The sequence below is a fragment of the Gekko japonicus genome, unplaced genomic scaffold, assembly GCF_001447785.1.
Source record: "Gekko japonicus isolate JY-2015 unplaced genomic scaffold, Gekko_japonicus_V1.1 scaffold4542, whole genome shotgun sequence".
NCBI classification, from domain to species: domain Eukaryota; kingdom Metazoa; phylum Chordata; class Lepidosauria; order Squamata; family Gekkonidae; genus Gekko; species Gekko japonicus.
This window is the reverse complement of record NW_015168800.1, coordinates 38,448-54,226: the sequence shown is the minus strand read 5'-3', so window position 1 is coordinate 54,226 and position 15,779 is coordinate 38,448. Positions and strand designations below refer to the sequence as shown.

Here is a 15,779-nt window from a genome sequence, read left to right as displayed (position 1 = left end):
ATTAATTAGAATTGTAAGCCGCTCATAGCCCTTGGGGGGGGTGAGCGGGATAGGAAATCGAATGAAAAAAATAAATAAACTAATTTGCTTCAGGGATAACAGTTGGAGTTATCACTGTCTTGCACTGATAATTTCTTGTACAACAAAATTCTTATCCTTTTTCCAATATGGTGGACCCCCCCCCACCCCGACCCAGCTTTGTGGGCAGATTTGCTTTTTTATGCATATGCTTTTCTTCAGAATTTGCCATGTAGATGACACTTCTTCTGGAGCAGCAGATGGAATACTTGACTATGCTAAAGCCCTTCAAGTAAGCTATAATTTTAACAAGTACTACATTATGCCAATCTTTTGATGATAGCTTTAAGAGTTTCTAGTTCAAAAGTGTATGTGGCCCTTTTTGTTGATTTTTTAAATGTTATTCATTTTAATTACTTAAAAACAACTTATTGAATATGAATAGTTTTGCTCTGTTTCTGAAAATAAATTCTGACTTCAGGGATTAAACTAATGTGATTTATCTGGTTTCAGGGAACAAGGGATCCAATTTGTGCAATAACAGCATCTGATAAGACACTTATTATTGTGAGTACCAAACTTCCAATTTGTAACTTCCCTAAGGCTGGTGGAAAGCTAGTGCTGCAGGGGTTAATGACAATAGGAATTTACTCTAGGCATCTGCCACAGGGGGTGGTCCCAAGCCCCCTCCCCCCAGTGCATGCTGCTTTCAGTTGGCCCCAGAATCAGTTGCTGCTTGCCTTCTCCCTTAGAGTAGTCGTAGCTGCTGGACTCCTTCAGGATCACAGCTGCCATACTGGCTCTTCTCTTTGTCTCTTTCCACCCAGACATTAAACAGCCTGGACAGCATCTCCTCATCCTAGCTGCTCAGTTACTCACCCAGGAGAGCAACTGTGTGAGCAGCAAGTGGCAAAGAACAATAGCACCCTGCACTGGATGGTGATACTGCTCTTTAGTGATACCATCCGTTCACCCTCCAGGTGCCCCCCCTGCCAATCAGGAAGTAGAAGATTGCCCTGGAGATGACGCTAGAGTGCTTCTTCAAGCAGAGATAGTGACAACAAATCTAAAAGGAGTTCACTTTCACATTGCAGAGGTCTCCAGGACAACATTCCATTTCCTGTGAGAGGGATACTGGAGGTAGCAGAGCACGGCTCCTTCATGGTCCTTTTAATCCTGCCAGCACCAATGGAGCTTGAAGGAGAGACAGTTCAGTTAGAAGCAGATAAAAATTACAGTTCATCAGCACAGAGGCGAAAGTGATGGTGGAAACCAAGAGAGAAAAGCACTTATTCATTTATAACCAATTTATAAATTGTAAACATATTTTTTCTGAACGACATTAATTCAAAAGTTCGCTTAATTAACAATACTCTTTCCTTACCAAATGTGTTCTGGTTGTCCTGTATCCAGGAATTATTAGCATCATCTAATATATTCAGAAAGATTATTAAGAGATTTCTGTTAGGAAGATATTGCCTCAGTAAGCAAAAGCTGTATTTTTCTAGGGACGGGAATCTGGCACCCTTCAGAGATACAGTCTTCCCAATGTTGGCTTCGTTCAGACGTATGTCCTAAGCTGTTGGCCATATCAGTTGTCTTTGAATTGCAACTCCAGGTAAAAATGAAATGCGGCTGTAAAATAGTTGCTCAGTTTTGATAAACTGGACCAGATTCAATGTGGTAAGGCAAAGAGCTTCCCTGTACTACTTTCTATACGTTCAACGTCTTGTCTGAGTTGTGCTGCAACCTGTGCTAAGTAGCTACACATACCTAGTTAGTGCAGCAGTGCAGTATCTGCAAGGGCTACGGACCTCTGGCTTGCAAACTAAACATTTGCAGCAAACTTGCAAACTAAACATGTAATTGCAAACTAAACATTTTGTATGGATTGCAGTTGTGCTTCAGTTCATGTGCTGCTTGCTGGTCATCGTGGAATCAGACATTGTGGCATCAAACATCTATCTGGTGTCACTCATTTAAAGGAAATACCCAAACCGCAGGTGCAAGTGAGATTGAACTGCAGACAATCCCATACTTTATACAGATTGGTCAGTTTAATATCCCCAATGACAATGCCTCTGTGGGATAGTGCCTTTCCTCTGGTAGATGAGATGATTTAGTTCTTGGAGTAGGTAAAAACAGCCAGCAGCTGCAGCAACCAGGTGGCTGTTGTACAAGCACTAAGCTGCTCAGGATGGCAATATGCTTGATATAAGCTTTGCCAGGGAACAGTTAGGTGACCTGACCACCAGGTTATTAATTGAAGGAGTTGAAATAAGGTATGTTTTCCTTCATGTTTACCATGGAGTTCTCAGTGTGCCTAGTTGCAGTACAGTTTAAATGAGATGCTGAGACCAAACACGGAAGTTCTTTGCCTTGCCAGCACCACATTTAAATCAGGCCGATTGCAGTTACAGTACATTAAAAAATTATCCTGAAAGACAGCCATTGCTTGCAGATTATGTTCTGTACTGGAGACAAAACAGTTTTTAATGAGGCATTTCACATCTTACTCAAACAATTAAAATGGCTAATGTTAAGATTTTTTGCAGTCCATAGTTAATTGAATAGACTCGCTAGCTTCCTGTTTTATATTAAAAATGATGGCTATTTCCATTGGTTCAGGGATGCTTCATTCTTTGCATTAGTCCTTACGTGTCTCTGACATCACTTCTGACTCAGGTTAGCTAATCTGAGTCTTCTGTATTTATTTCTACACATTGAATTCCTAATGCACGTGGAAAGTCTAGCTTCAGAGCAGCAGGAGCCATCAGAATTGCTCTACCGGTGCTGATTTAAAGCCCCCATAGAAGCCCTGTGTGGAAGACATTTGTGGACTCAGGGGCAAGGGAGAGAGCAAGGGTGAGGGGAAAAAGTACCACAATACAAACCAATTTGGGGGGAAATTCTGCCACAGCTTTTATTGAATACAGCTGCAGGAGCATTGGCACAGCATGGGGGTGGATCCTGCATTGGGCGACCTGCCTGCCACCCAATATGCCCTGTCCCCCAAGCCCACCTGCTGGGGGGGGCGGGAATCATGGAATGGCAAGCCCTCTACATGGGTGCCAACTGCTGCATGATTCCCTTGCCATCTGGTGGTTGAGAGCCAGCCAACATCCCCTGAGCTGGGTGGGCTGCTGAATGGTTCCACCCCCAAGACCCCTTAAGGGAGTCCCCAAAACAGGGGAGAGGTGGGTGTGCTGGCACATCCTCCACACACACACACACACACACAAAGGATCCATCCCAATGCCCAAACCGTCCAAGCAAGCTTTGAAAAAAGCATAGTAACCCAAGAACCATATATACAGCAACACAACCCGTAACAACTGAAAACAAAGGGAGAGTTGGAGGGAGAACTGGAACCAACTGAAGCCAAGGTCCCTGCAGCACCATGGCTAAATACTAGGGAAGGGTGGACCAAAGTGAGAACTCTGAATTCCACATCCACCTGGAACTCTGCCCCTCCCAGGCCAACCCAGGGAGGATGTGATTGGCCAGCCTAGGGCTGCTGCAAGGACCACACAACCTGAGCACCATGTGGCCATCTTGGAGCCAGTGAAGGATCTTCCTCTGCTTGCCCCCCCGCGGCAAACTCAGCCTCCTGGTAAGACTGAGCCGTTGCTTCTGGGGGCATGGAATAGAATGGAGAAGTATGTGGGGCTTCATACCACCTTTTAATGAGGCCATGGAATTTGGGGATAGTGCCATCATTTTTAATGCCAGCCAAAGCTAACACAGACCAAAACTACAAGACAACTTATAAGAGATGGGATCTGTTTCTCTTACAGAAACCAAGAAAAGATTAGGCTATAAATAACCACAACTAACAATTTAACCCAAAGCAATGGCATCAGTGAACTTAGAATAATGTAACTCTGCTTAGAGCTGCACTCTTAGTTATCCAAAGCCTAACATAAAATTAGAATTAACAGACATAAGATAACTATTTCCAACAAACATGTATAGGTTTGTGACTTTTTTATTTAACCATATGTTTGGGAGGGGTCATAGATATTACTTATGGAAAGAAAATGTAAAGGATTATCTAAATTATTATCCAAGGCCTGAGTGTTTATTTTAGAAGCATAAAGGAACAATGATATTCATTGGGTTATTCTGGAAAGCATCGTTTCAACAATAGGAGGATTAATGTATAAATGGGGCCTGTTGTAAATCAGACCCAAAGCAGGACTAAAGAAATATTGTTTTTTCTTTCCTCTACCTTTCCCCCAATTCTGTTTTTAGTCGTCTTGCTATCATAGACCTCTCAGGACTACTGATGTTCTTTGACGTGGATGCACGAGTAACAGACAGTAAAGGACAGCATGTAATAGGTGAACAACTCAAACTGGAACGGAAAGATGTTTGGGATATGAAATGGGCAAAAGATAACCCCGACTTGTTTGCAATGATGGAGAAAACAAGAATGTATGTGTTCAGAAACCTGGATCCTGAGGTAAAGCAATAAGCAGTGACAACCATTATTTTAGTTGGAGGCAGAAAGTGTGCTGCCGTCACTGGGAACAGGGAGGAAGTAAAGTAGTTTCATTTTGGGAATGTATATCATTTTGCATATATTTATCCTTGCATGTCTCTACCTGTCTCTGTTCAGACAAGTAACTAAGTAGAATTTAGTTTCTGCTCATCAGAGACTTGCAGCCTAAATAGATGATCAGCTCATCATTTTAAAGCTTTAAGGAGCTTAACACTGCAATCAAAGGCAGAGTTACACCTTTCTAAGCCCTAGAACAATCTAAGTGTTTCGGAATGCACTGTTAATCGTTTTGCTTCTCCCCCTCCAAGGTACTCCTGAAAGCTGCATAGAAGTATAAGACTTGCCTTGCTGGATCCTAGTAAAGATCCACCTAGTCTAGAACTCCATGTAAGAACGGGTAGCCAAATTCTTCTGGAAACTCACATGTAGGCCATGACCATGATGGCCGTCCCCATGTTGTTAATCCTAAACCCCTGGCATGCGGAAGTAAACTTTCTACATGCAATTTCCGTTCAGCTGTCCAAGCTAACTGCAACCTATCCAGACTCCATCAATTTGTCTAAGACAGGAGCTGCGAGCACATCTTGTGAATATTAATTATATGTTTCCATAATTTTATAAGCCTTTTTATAAGCATCTTTTTACATTAAAAGGGTCTCAATCAATTGAGCTTTTCTTTGTAGACAATGCTCATTGAGCATTGAAGTTATAGATGGAGAAATCATAGTAGTGTCAGTTGAACCTCCTTTAAAGTTCTTGGAAGCCACAGAGGGCTATATTTCCCAGAGATGGGTAGAGCACTGAACTACATAAAAGTACTTATGATAACTACCTAAGAATCAGTTGTAAGGGGTCAGGAAAGTGGTGGATATAAGCCTAAGTGTAGAATGAGCCAAATGAGCAAGGTAATTAATATCATCAGTTAACTGATTGATAATTGGTAAGTAATTGTATTGAAACAAATGCACATTAAAATGAAATCAGTAGTTGTCTATTTTGGTAAATCAAGGAAAAATCTCCATGATGGTGGCTTAGATCTTGTTTACATTTTCTTTTAATGCAAAGGAGTAGATGACTTTGCAGACCCTGCTCTTGGCTGTTCCTGAGGGTACCTTGTTGCCCAGCAGCAGGACGTCAGCCCCCCTAAGTGGACTGCAGCAGGAGGGAGGAGGCAGGAAAGTTACATTCCGCTAATGGAAGTGAGTTCTGTTAGCAGACATTTTAGTTGAGATCCAACCCAGTTAGCTTCTTTCAAAAATACTTAATTTATGAATAAATGAGTCCTAAAATCATTATAAATACTAAGGAAGTAAATCCTTTTTGCATCTACTTTTCATTGTAATCACAAAATATTTATCAAGAAGTATATTTTGGAAAGGAGCTGCGGTGGCTCAAGTGGTTAAGACGCTGAACTGCAGGCTGTGGAAGGTCGGTAGTTCAGCAGTTTGAGACCCGAGTTGCCTCATGACGGAGTGAGTTCCCGTCTCTAGTTCCAGCTCCTGCCAACCTAGCAGTTCGAAAGCAAGAAATTGCAAGTAGATAAATAGGTACCACTTCAGTGGGAAGGTAACAGCGTTCCGTGCGCCTTGGTGTTTAGTTATGCCGGCAACGTGACCACGGAAATGTCTTCGGACAGTACTGGCTCTTCGGCTTGGAAACGGAGATGAGCACCGCAACCCTAGAGTCGGATTCGACTGGCTTTCGAGCAGGGGAACCTTTACCTTTACCTTTATATTTTGGAAAACGCAACTTAGACATTAGAATCCAAAGGGCTGTTAGTTTTACATCTTGAAGTTTTACATCTTGAATGTAAGCTTTTCAGGCCTTCTCTTCTCACTCATGGCCCTCCTATGTCCTGAGCAGTTGTTCCTGAAAACTAAGGGACCTTCCAGAGTGGCAGTCTGTACAGCACACAGAATTGCCGTGGGAAGGACCAGTCAGCACAGATTATTGCACAGGGGCACACATTTATGCTATCACAGGGCTCTTTTGGTCCTGTCCTTCATTGGAAGATATAGAAGAACCCAGATGCTGTCATATGATTTTTTTAAAAAGTTTGAATATTATATTGATAATTTTTCTTTACTAATCATATATGACATACATTTTAAGGAACCTATTCAAACGTCTGGATACATTTGCAACTTTGAAGATTTGGAAATTAAATCTGTTTTATTGGATGAAATACTGAAGGTAAATAGATTTTTTCCTCCTTCTAAGAATATGCCATCTGTGCAGTTTGCACAACAGTCCAGATAAACTTTGAATAGGAATGTACAGTAGCTTGAATAAGCTCTGCATATTTTATAGAACCCTGAACAACCTAATAAGGACTTCATCATTAATTTTGAGATCCGATCACTTCGAGACAGTCGAGCGTTGATTGAAGAAGTTGGGATTGAAGAGTCTTCTCAGTTCATAGAAGATAACCCACATCCAAGGCTTTGGTAAAATTCCCATATTTTCTGGCTTCACGTACTTCTGTGGATCATAGCTGTATACAGTTTTCGTGGGTTAATTAACAAATTCTATTAGCTTTGAATCAATAGAGATTGCATAGAAAAAATAGTCTCGGTTTAATGGTGACATTATTCAATTGTAATTTAAACTGCTGCCACCAAGATGCTCTGCTTATGAAAGTTTAATTAAATATTTGATGGAAGAATGTGTATATGAATCTGTGCTCATAAAACTGCAGTCAGAGGACCGCACATCATATACATTTTCAGAAAAATATTTTTATTAAATAATTATAGAACTCTTTATGTATTTACTTTAGTTTATTCCCCACTTTTGTCCCCAGCAGGGACCCAAAGTGGCTTACAGCATTCTCCCCTTCTCCATTCTTAGGAATTTGACACAGATGTGTCATTTTGATGTAATTTGAAAGTGTTCAGAGCTGTGAAACTGCCATTAAGGTTAAGGACAATGGGAAGTGCCCCAGTTCTGCCCTTTACAAAAAATATCTCTGTCTCATACCAAAAAAGATGAGTCCTTTCCTCTAGTATGTGTCTACCATTTAGAACAATTTCCCTTGATTGAATGGGACACCAAAGGAAAAACTCTGCATCTGTAGAAACCAGGTATATCATTAACCCCCAAGGAATGCTACTGCTTATGTCATTCTCTTGATTCCCAGTGTTCAGTGGCTTACTAATAGGAAGTAGTATCCTGTCTGCTGTTAATACAGCTCATCCCTTCTACACTGTTGACCAACTACTTCCTAAAGGTTCTGCCATCCTTCCCTGAGATTACTTCTACCTAATTCATCACCTACTGTGTACTCTTGTAGCAACGTTACTTCAGGATCCTTGTCTTAGACCTCTCTCCTGGACTTGTTTCCCAGCTCTCAGTCTCCTGGCTTTTTCACTTCAGTGCCTGGATCTTCCCCTTCTTCCCCACTAGTATTACACAACTCTTCTGGTCTTTAAGCCAGGTCTGAAATTTTCCTCCCAGCTGAACAGATTTTTAATTTTGGAAGCTAAATTGTCCCTGTTACTGACACCTTTCCCCTGAATAGTTATTTTATCAGTTTTAGCCTAGTATATTTCAATTCTTATTTCAGTATGTAGCTGGGCTTTTTGCAGGACATTCAATGGCATCTATATTAAGAGAACAGGACCAAGAAATATTTGCAGGCCTTAGGAGTTGAGGCTAAACTAACCATGCTGTTCTGTAATTGAGGTTGTTTGAGCCCTATGTAGTTGCCTTTCCTAACTAAAAGATCTGTATTATGATGATATAGGCGTTTGTTGGCTGAAGCAGCTCTCCAGAAGCTAGATCTTCAGACTGCAGAGCAAGCGTTTGTGCGCTACAAAGATTACCAAGGTATTAAGTTTGTGAAGCGTCTTGGCAACCTGAAAAGTGAATCCATGAAGCAGGCTGAAGTGGCAGCTTATTTTGGCAGATTCGAAGAGGCTGAAAGGATGTATTTGGACATGGATCGAAGGTAACTGGCACATGACACACTTGGATTGATAGAAACATCACCCAACTGTGCAATAGCATAATTGCTAATGAAGAGAACTGTTCCTCTTGAGCAGGTAGCTTGAGGCGTGTGAGCACCAGGCAAAACAAACTTCTTGTACTCCATGTATTTTGTTGGTAAAGAACAACAAAAAGTCCATCAGGCAAAAGAGCTGGAAAAGACCAACAGATTTAAATATGGAAGAAGCAAGCTGGATTACAGGCAAACTTATTTATAGTTGTGATGCTTTTCATTCATCTGAAACCTCAAAGCACATGAGGGAACTCTCTTACTACAGTTCTGATGAAGCTGTGGTGTTAATTTGCCTAAAGCCCCTTGCATGAATGGTCCAAAGCAAATCCCACTGAGTTTATTCAGATTTACAATCTAGTAAGGATTGCACTCTTCGGCTTTGTGCTTTAGGTGCATTTGAACCAGGAACTTCTGGGTTCAGAGCTCAGTCTGTCACTTTGCTGCCCTCACTCTCTATGCTGTTTACCTCTGGGCAGATTTTAGGACATGTTTCTTATAACGACTATTAGAAGTGACCTTTTTGCGTTTGCTAAAGTTGTACACTTGTTAACATTTGCAGAGATCTTGCAATTAGCTTACGGATAAAACTTGGAGACGGGTTTCGAGTGCTGCAGCTTTTGAAAACTGGCTCTGGACATGCAGATGACAACCTTCTGGAACAAGCCCATAATGCAATTGGAGACTACTTTGCCGATAGACAGAAATGGTACGGTCAGAGCTGGAGGTCTTAAATGGCTGTAGCTGCTTCCTTGTACAAACCTTGTTCAGTTAAATTTTGCCTTATCCATAGAATGGAGACTGAGGGTTAATGTTGTTTCATGTTAAGTTCTCTAATTGATAAGTTTGAAGTTGTATTAATTTGTTAATTATGAAGAATCACAAAGAATTATTATTCTTCATTAACTGAAGCATCTGATTTATCCAGCTATGTCCACCTGTTGCTAGTGCAACAAAACGTTTTCAAAATAAATGATGTTATATGTTGTTTTGTGCATAAATTTACTGTGTCTTCCATTTATATGTGTTTGAAGACACTGAGCCTATTAAAAAGACACATATTAATGGATTGACAGAGGTCTTATGGGTTCTTCTTTCCCCTTTAGGGCAAATGCAGTTCAATATTATGTGCAAGGAAGAAACCAGGAACGTTTGGCTGAATGTTACTATATGTTAGAAGACTATCAAGGGCTAGAAGATTTGGCTAATTCCCTTCCCGAAAACAACAAGTTGCTTTCTGTAAGCATAAAAAACTGCTTGTCGATGATCACCCTAAGTGTGGCTTTACCAAAAATAATGTTGTTTTCATCTTGGCTGCCAGTGGTCTGATTCTGCTGTGGATAAAAACAACAGAACTGTCAGGTCTCCCCAGTTAAAACACTCTCCATAACACACTTAATCAGTGGTAGTTTATCGAGATATGCTTACTTTAGAAAAACAGGCTCCATGTCAGAACTGAGAAAAAGGCGTGTAAAAGCCCTTATTATAGGTAATACAAAATACACCCCACACCTCTCCCATATGTCATCATTCAGCCCCTATCATAGCTATGGCAACCCAGACAGATATACAGCGCTTTATCTATGTGCAGGCCTGGCAGCTTCCTTGGGAACCAGCTATGGGGCACAGTCTTAAGGAAACTTATGGCTTCTATAAGCAGGCACTCCAAACACCCATGCACTCCCCTCAGGAATTCCCTCCCCCCCTTAATTATGGCAAGCAGTGAAGTAGAACAATGTGTGAAACGAAACTGAAGTTTGACAAGAACGCTTAGGAGCAAGTGATGGCCAAAGGTGTTCCTCATGTTGAAAAGGAAATCTTGTCAGAATAACCTGGTATGACTAAGACTAGGCATCAGGTTATAAAATTCTGCATGTTACTCATTATAAGTTACGTAGTTCATAAGCTTAAAAGAAAGTGATAATATAAAGATCCTTCTCATCATGTATTGCCTTTTGGTGAAAGAAATATCAGTTTTCTCCTAATCATTTTCTGAATGTTACATTTTTTAAACATTGAATACCTTAATTCTAGGGAAAAAAGAATGCCAACTAAGTTAAAAAAGAGATGGAAGAGAGTCAAAAAAGACCAAAAAAAATCAGAATATGCCAAAAATGTAATAAAATATGGACTTGTTAATTACATCAGGATTTTTGATGATGTATAAAAGAAACATGACCTGCATGTGATAAAGTTAGGCATCTGACAAAGTAGGTAGCCTACAGAACAATGCTGTTTCTGGGTTTTGGGGGGCCCTGGGCAGAAAGTGTTCAGGGGAGCCCTTCTGCCCATCACCAGGCCCCTTCATGCTTCCCTTTCCACCCACGCACCTATGTGTCCCCCCACCTGACTGTGCATCGTCCCCCTGCTCACAAGCCCTCCCACCACCAGCGCTCACAGCTGCCTGTGCTACATTCATGCCCAACTCCCACAGCACCGGCTGGAGTGTTTAGCTGGTAGGGCTGCTGCTGCTGTGGGCACCAGGAGTTCCCCCACTGGGCAGCTGGAAGCATGTGTGGTGGAGTGCTTGCAAGCAAATGGGCAGGTGGCAGGAGAGGTACATGGGTAGGGGAGTTAGCAACAGTGGGCCTTCCTGAAGTTCCAGGCCCTGACAGCTGCCCCACCTCAGGCTATGCTGATGCTGGCCCTGCTACAACACCTATGCCAAAGTGATTTTTTTAGTATTTAAGTTGCCAGGAGGTAGATTCAGGTGGGTAGCTGTGTTGGTCCGAAGCAGCAGAACAAAGTTTGAGTCCAGTGGCATGTTTAAGACCCAAAAAAGTTTTGTTCTGAGTATAAGCTTGCACACAAAAACTTATACCCAGAATAAAACTTCGTTGGTCTTAAAGGCGCCATTGGACTTAAACTTTATTATGTTTTTAAAAGATCTTGTTTTTATCTTGATACTGCAAATAACATATAAACTGAAAAGTCTACTTCTATATAATTTAATTTTTTTTCTTGCAGGATATAGCCCATAAGTTTGTTACAGTTGGCATGTGTGATCAAGCTGTAACAGCCTTTCTCAAATGTAACAGACCAAAGGAAGCGGTAGATTGTTGCGTACATCTCAATCAGGTATAAATATAAGCTGAGTGCAGAGGGGACCTTGACTGTATGTAACTGTCGTGGTTCTGCTCAGTATCATTTTTTGCTGGAAAGCTGTTATTTAATAACTTACTGTTTAGTAATCTATGGATTTCTGCTAATCAGCTGCTTACACCCTCTTCTGCTATGAGTACTGAATAAGTATTGCTTTTATCTGTAAACTTAATATTTTTAAGCCTTTATAATTTATAATGTTAAAAATGAAAAATAACGTGTTCAGTGTTGACTGATACGAGGTGCTTGAATGGTATTTTGGAGGATAGGAGTTGGCGTCTTAAAAGGTGGAGAATGTTTAGAAGTGGGCCCCTGTTGTTTGTACATTCTGTTTCTTTTGTTACTGTTACGTAACATACCAAAAGGTGCAACATGCTGATTAATACATATTTCAATGCCATACTTTGGTTTCTGATACAGGGACCTCAGTCCCAATTACAGAGACACAAGCATTAGATTATGTTGCTAAGTGGTAATTATATCTTTATTCCAAACAAGGAAGACAGAGCTTGCTTGCTGTCAAAGTTACTACTAGTTTAAAGCCCTTGTATCTCCATGAATCCAAAATGTTCCTAGGATTTTGTATCAAATTTAGTAGGCCTGTAGCCAGAAAATTTGCGGGGGGGTCACTTCCAAAGTCACAAAGTATACTCGATGTCCCGAGTATATAGGATTGCAGTGTACAAGGTGGGGAGGACAAAACAGCTCAAAATTAAAGCCCCCACTGTGTTCAACGCTATGCCTAAAATAAGATAGGGGATGGAGGGCTCCCCTCTGGCTCAGGCACCCCTCCTTGATTCCCATGGTCTACACTTGTGCAAGCAACCTGGCAGACTGCACCCAGGAGCAATGCCGAGCACAGCCCCCCACCCCCAGGCGAGATAACACCAAAGGCAGGTGGCAGAACAGGAGTGTGAGACTCACTGGGTGGCAGGAAGTTCCATGGGCCCCTCTCCTCGGGGTGGGTGGGTGAGCCATGGGCTGGGAAGCTTTGCCAAGTTGCACTGGGCATGTGCTGCCACCAGCAGGCATTTGGCAGAATCAGCAAGGTGAACCGTGATAAGACTCCCAGTGGGGGGATCCCCCCCCCAACAACTGGGCAAGGTGAGCAGGGTAGGGGTGAGAGAGAGTGGTTGCTCTGCACATGGTGCAGGGGGTCTGGAGCCCGGCTTGCCCGGCCTTTGCTGTCTCCCCCCTGCCCTCTTCCTGCAGGCCCTGATCCTCCCTGCTGCCACAGGCTGTCCAGGCTTCCTCTGGGTTTGTGAGCTGTGAGCAAGGGGCTTCTTGGCCAGTCTCCCCCCCCCCCCAGCTTGTTGCTTCCTGCTCTGCCAGGCTGGAACTCACCCAACAAATTCCAGAGGTAAATCCAAGGCAGCTTTAGTTCACATCAAGCCCTGAAAAAAACAAAAGTTCTGGGGCAGGCCATTCCACTAGCCGGTAGCTCCAGGGGCACAGAAGGACCAGGAGGGGAGGTGACTGGGAGGGGCAGGGCAAGCTAGGGAGGGAGCGTCACCCCCAGGAGCCAGCCTCCCCGGTAGGTACGGACCAGGAGTTTATTTTATTAGAGTTATATCCCACCCTCCCCGCATAGCAGGCACAGGGCAGGTTCGATCATACACAGTATACAAAAACAGTTAAAACTGATTAAAATACATCAAATAAAATATACAAAAACCTTAAGGGCTTCCAATGTAGTGCCATCCTTAAACAACACTGATTGCTACCTGGAGCCTTGGGAGCATGACTTGCTGGGCATTAGTATTGTATCCCAGCATATTACCCCAAAATGGGATATGCTGATGGCCTTGAAACCTTGAGCCTATGCAGCTCTCAAGCATCCTTAAGAGTCATTTGGCTTAGATGTAAATGTTTGAAACAAACAAACACGAGTTTCGTCAACAAAGCACTTAAGTTCCAGTCTTCTGTCCCTTGGGATATGTTCAAATTTGTGTGTACTATTAATGATTGCTGCCCTTTTTCCTAGTGGAAGAAAGCTGTTGAACTGGCTAAGCAATACAATATGAAAGAGATTGGTTCCCTGCTAGCTAGATACGCATCTCATTTATTGGAAAAGAACAAACCTCTTGATGCTGTCAAACTCTATTATAAAGCCAACTATTTCTTTGATGCTGCTAAGCTCATGTTTAAGGTACTGTTGGTGCTTGTTTATTATCATTTATTATATGTATTTTGCAGGGCACAGATGTAATAAAACAATAAAACAAATTAACAAAGCTTTTTTTGTTAGAGCCAACAACCAAACGTAATCTGTATATCAGAAGTAACCCCAGATTTAGAAGTTAAAACCACAGGTAAATAGTTTGTATGTCACCTAGTGCCTGAATGATGATAATGAAAGTTCCAAACGAAGTTATGTAGGGAGTGAATACCATAAGCAGGGCAGCCCTACAGAAAAAGCCCATCCTCAGACATACAGCTGCTTAACCTCTAAAGCAGAGGTGTCGAACTCATTTGTTACAAGGGCTGGATAAGACATAAATGTCACTTTGTCTGGCAAGGCCATGTGTGCCGTAAAACCTAATGTCAGGTACCAAAGATATAAACTGTATGAAGGACACCAGCTAGTAAGCTCTGAGTTGTTGTATCTTCAGGGCAAGGCCCCATGGGCTGGGAGCGGGGTGCAAAGGAAAAACCATATGGGCAGACTGGAGAGCCAGCGCTGCAGCACTGGGCAGATGCTCCCACACTGGTTGACTGTTGCAGATGAGGTGGTTCCGCTGTGCTAAAGCCACAGTCGGAGTGGCTCTGCCCACTCCCCCCCCCCCTGCAGTCTCCTGTTCCCTCCCCTGCACTAGTTGCTTGCAGGCTGCATAAAAGCCCTGAACAGGCTAATTCCGGCCCCTGGGCCTTATGTTTTACACCCCCACTCTAAAGGCTGTAGGCTGTGGAAAGGGCCTCAGCAGATGAGTTAGTTTGGTGGTGATGTGCCAGGTCCTTAAGGTCCCCATCCCAGACTCTCGTATGAGCAGAGCTGTGCTGACAAAAGAAGGGAGTTATTTCATCTACTTCCCCCTCTTCGCTGCAGCGTCCTAACCCATGTGGCTTCACATGGGTCATGAAACCTGGGGAATAAACTTCCCTGAAGTCAAAAATGGCTGCTAGGAGAGCCGTGAAGATCAAGGGACCTTTCACAAAAGTCCCAGGGTCCTTGTGTTGGATCCAGCCCCATTTCTGTGCCAAAAGTAGACCAGCTGGTGTACCAGTTGAAAGTGCACTTTGAGCAACAGATACCAACTGAGGATCCAGTTGCTAGGTTGAAATACACTCCCAAGACACAAGCTTATTTGTAAGCATCTGTAAGGAGGAATATATTCCTCATTCAGAACAGAAACTTCATTGTACCGGATATATTGTGGGATGACTCAGATACTTGTGAAAAATATATAGGATTTCTACAGTACATTTGGTAATATGTAATGCTTAGAAGTTTGCACTGCCTTAGTGTTCCTAGTTTTGTTTTCTACAGTAGTACATCTTGATTCTGTTTTTGAGGATAAATGTATGCATTTCTCAGAATATGACTTTTGCATAACAAAGCCCTTTATAGTCAGATGAAGGTTTCCATGCACATAGGTTTGTCTGCATTTCTTTATTAATAGCAATTCCATTGCATTACCCCACAAGCGGTGTCCAACCTTTCATCCCTCTTTTTCAAGTCTGACCTCTACCTTTTGATTCCAAGAAAATGGGGAGATAATTAGTTGCAAGATTAACTCACCTGTAATATAAATGCACCTTTCGTTTCTTTCCTTTTATGACTGTTCAGGCTGTCACCTCTAAACTGCAAAAAGAAAAATAAAGCTTGTAGTTTGTAGCAATATAATTTTTAAAATGTTTATCCATAAAAGATTGCAGATGATGAAGCTAAAAAGAGGACAAAACCTTTGCGAGTTAAAAAGCTGTATGTCATGTCAGCTTTACTTGTTGAACAATATCATGAACAAATTAAAAATGCACAGAGAGGAAAGACTAAAGGAAAGACTTCGGAGGTACAGTATTGAAATGCTTGCTCATTTTCCAGACATAAGGGCAAGGTTTACCTTTACAAGATACTGCTATTAAAATGTACTATACAAATGGCAATAGGATATATTTCATCCTCATCACTTCCCCCTAGAACATGCCGTTCAGAATCCT

General features: G+C 42.2%; 1 protein-coding gene across 1 annotated transcript in view; it reads left to right on the top strand.

Annotated features, from left to right (window-relative positions):
• The window catches only part of WDR35 (WD repeat domain 35), a 44,542-nt gene that overhangs the window by 22,188 nt on the left and 6,575 nt on the right, over positions 1–15,779 (top strand). Inside the window, exons 13-24 of the mRNA XM_015415708.1 lie at positions 241–310; positions 532–585; positions 1,527–1,636; positions 4,273–4,483; positions 6,635–6,715; positions 6,833–6,969; positions 8,268–8,471; positions 9,082–9,228; positions 9,626–9,758; positions 11,487–11,597; positions 13,606–13,770; positions 15,491–15,631. Of these exons, the coding sequence (XP_015271194.1) occupies positions 241–310; positions 532–585; positions 1,527–1,636; positions 4,273–4,483; positions 6,635–6,715; positions 6,833–6,969; positions 8,268–8,471; positions 9,082–9,228; positions 9,626–9,758; positions 11,487–11,597; positions 13,606–13,770; positions 15,491–15,631 (1,564 nt within the window). The remainder of the gene's footprint in view (positions 1–240; positions 311–531; positions 586–1,526; positions 1,637–4,272; positions 4,484–6,634; positions 6,716–6,832; positions 6,970–8,267; positions 8,472–9,081; positions 9,229–9,625; positions 9,759–11,486; positions 11,598–13,605; positions 13,771–15,490; positions 15,632–15,779) is intronic.